At 33.0% G+C, this 1629-nt stretch overlaps 1 protein-coding gene across 1 annotated transcript in view; it reads left to right on the top strand.

The window, feature by feature from the left end:
* Window positions 1-1629, top strand: part of Smp_122870 (hypothetical protein) — a gene marked incomplete at both ends in the record, with an annotated part of 22796 nt that overhangs the window by 12955 nt on the left and 8212 nt on the right. Inside the window, one exon of the mRNA XM_018795939.1 lies at window positions 960-1108. Within this exon, the coding sequence (XP_018650201.1) occupies window positions 960-1108 (149 nt within the window). The remainder of the gene's footprint in view (window positions 1-959; window positions 1109-1629) is intronic.

Below are 1629 nucleotides of genomic sequence, written 5' to 3'. Positions count from 1 at the left end.
TTTGAATGGTCGTATATTCCACAGTCTAAATCATCCGACGTCGTTTTATATATGAAGCTGGAATATTGGTTGATGTACCATTTCATGGAACGTGTTAACGTTTAACGGTACTAATCAAATGGTAAATGGTAATGGTCATATGATGCAAGTTGTTTGACATAAGTTAACAGCTACAAAATATTGGTTCACTTTAAATTTTATGAAACATAGATAGTTTATAAATAGTTAATAAACTAATGATTCTTTACTTCACGTTTGTGAATCGTATAGAAATCTTTGAAGTTTAAACAGCCAGAAAGGCTGTTGTAAGTATTCGCAACCCAATAACATATAGATCTTTTAATCCAATTAACACGTCAAAAGATTGAAATAATAAATTCATAAATGTTTCATAACTTGTACACAAGATATCAAACGTCTAATTTGCGATAATATTTAGAACCAGATTTATGAGAGTTTGGTTCACAATACTTGTGAAATAAGGCTATATCGAGGCAATACACACAGTATGCACATATGCCAATTAGAGACTGACCAGTTGCAGTCCTAATCATCAATGGGAAGATTCAAACAAACAACACTAAGTGAATTTAAACTTCACCCGATTGCATAAGCAAGTGGCTATCAGAACTCAGTAGCTGAGTGGATCACACGATGGCGTCTAAAGCGAACGGTACTGGATTCGAGTCCCAGAGTGAACATCAACTCTGAGATGCACTTACATCCAGCTGAGCAGTCCCGAATAGGACGAAACGCGCGTCGTGGATTCCACTGCTAGCCCTTATCCATCTTTGCTTACAATTCATAATTTATTTATGTAAATTTGAATTCTACCAAACAAAATCTAATTTCCCCAGGTTTATTCTTTATTGAAAGTAAAGTACGTTAATTATTTCTTACTTTATTATTCACTTTTTTCCATACGACTTTTATTTACTTTTTTTTTAAAAAAATTGAAGACATCTGTGTTAACGAATGAATGTTTACAAATGAATGATCATTCGAATCGATCAGTTATACAGGAAGTTTACACTGGGGACTCATACAATTCAACGATACCTAAACAAGTCATAAAAAATGATATTGAAAGAAAAACCAAACAAAAAGAGTAAGCAATTCTGTTGGTAACTTTTCAATCATAAATTTAAATTTCAGGTTATTAATATGATTCAATGTATATGACTTTGATATTGTAATTAAGATATTAAAGTCAAAACCATTTTTGATTGCTTATTTATACAAAGACTTTGTTGATAAGTAATTAGATATGTTTAATGAAAACAAACAAGCTTTAGTATTGTGTATACACCTAATTTATTTTATATATTATACTTAAAAAAGTGAATTTATAAAAAATAGTTATTAAATGTATATGGCCTAATTGAACATTTGGGCCTCTTCCTGATATGTAGATATTTCAAAAAGTTATCTAATTGGTAAGCAGAGATGGATAGTGGCTAGCAGTGGAATCCACAACGCGTGTTTCGTCCTATTTGGGACTCCTCAGCTGGATGTGCCTGCATCTCAGAGTTGATGTTCACTCTGGGACTCGAATCCATTACCTTTCGCTTCAAATGCCATCGCGTTATCCACTCGGCCAGTGAGTGCTGATAGCCACTTGCTTGTGGG

The sequence above is a fragment of the Schistosoma mansoni genome, chromosome 2 (assembly GCF_000237925.1).
Source record: "Schistosoma mansoni strain Puerto Rico chromosome 2, complete genome".
Lineage (NCBI taxonomy): Eukaryota > Metazoa > Platyhelminthes > Trematoda > Strigeidida > Schistosomatidae > Schistosoma > Schistosoma mansoni.
This window is presented reverse-complemented; position numbering and strand designations above follow the sequence as displayed.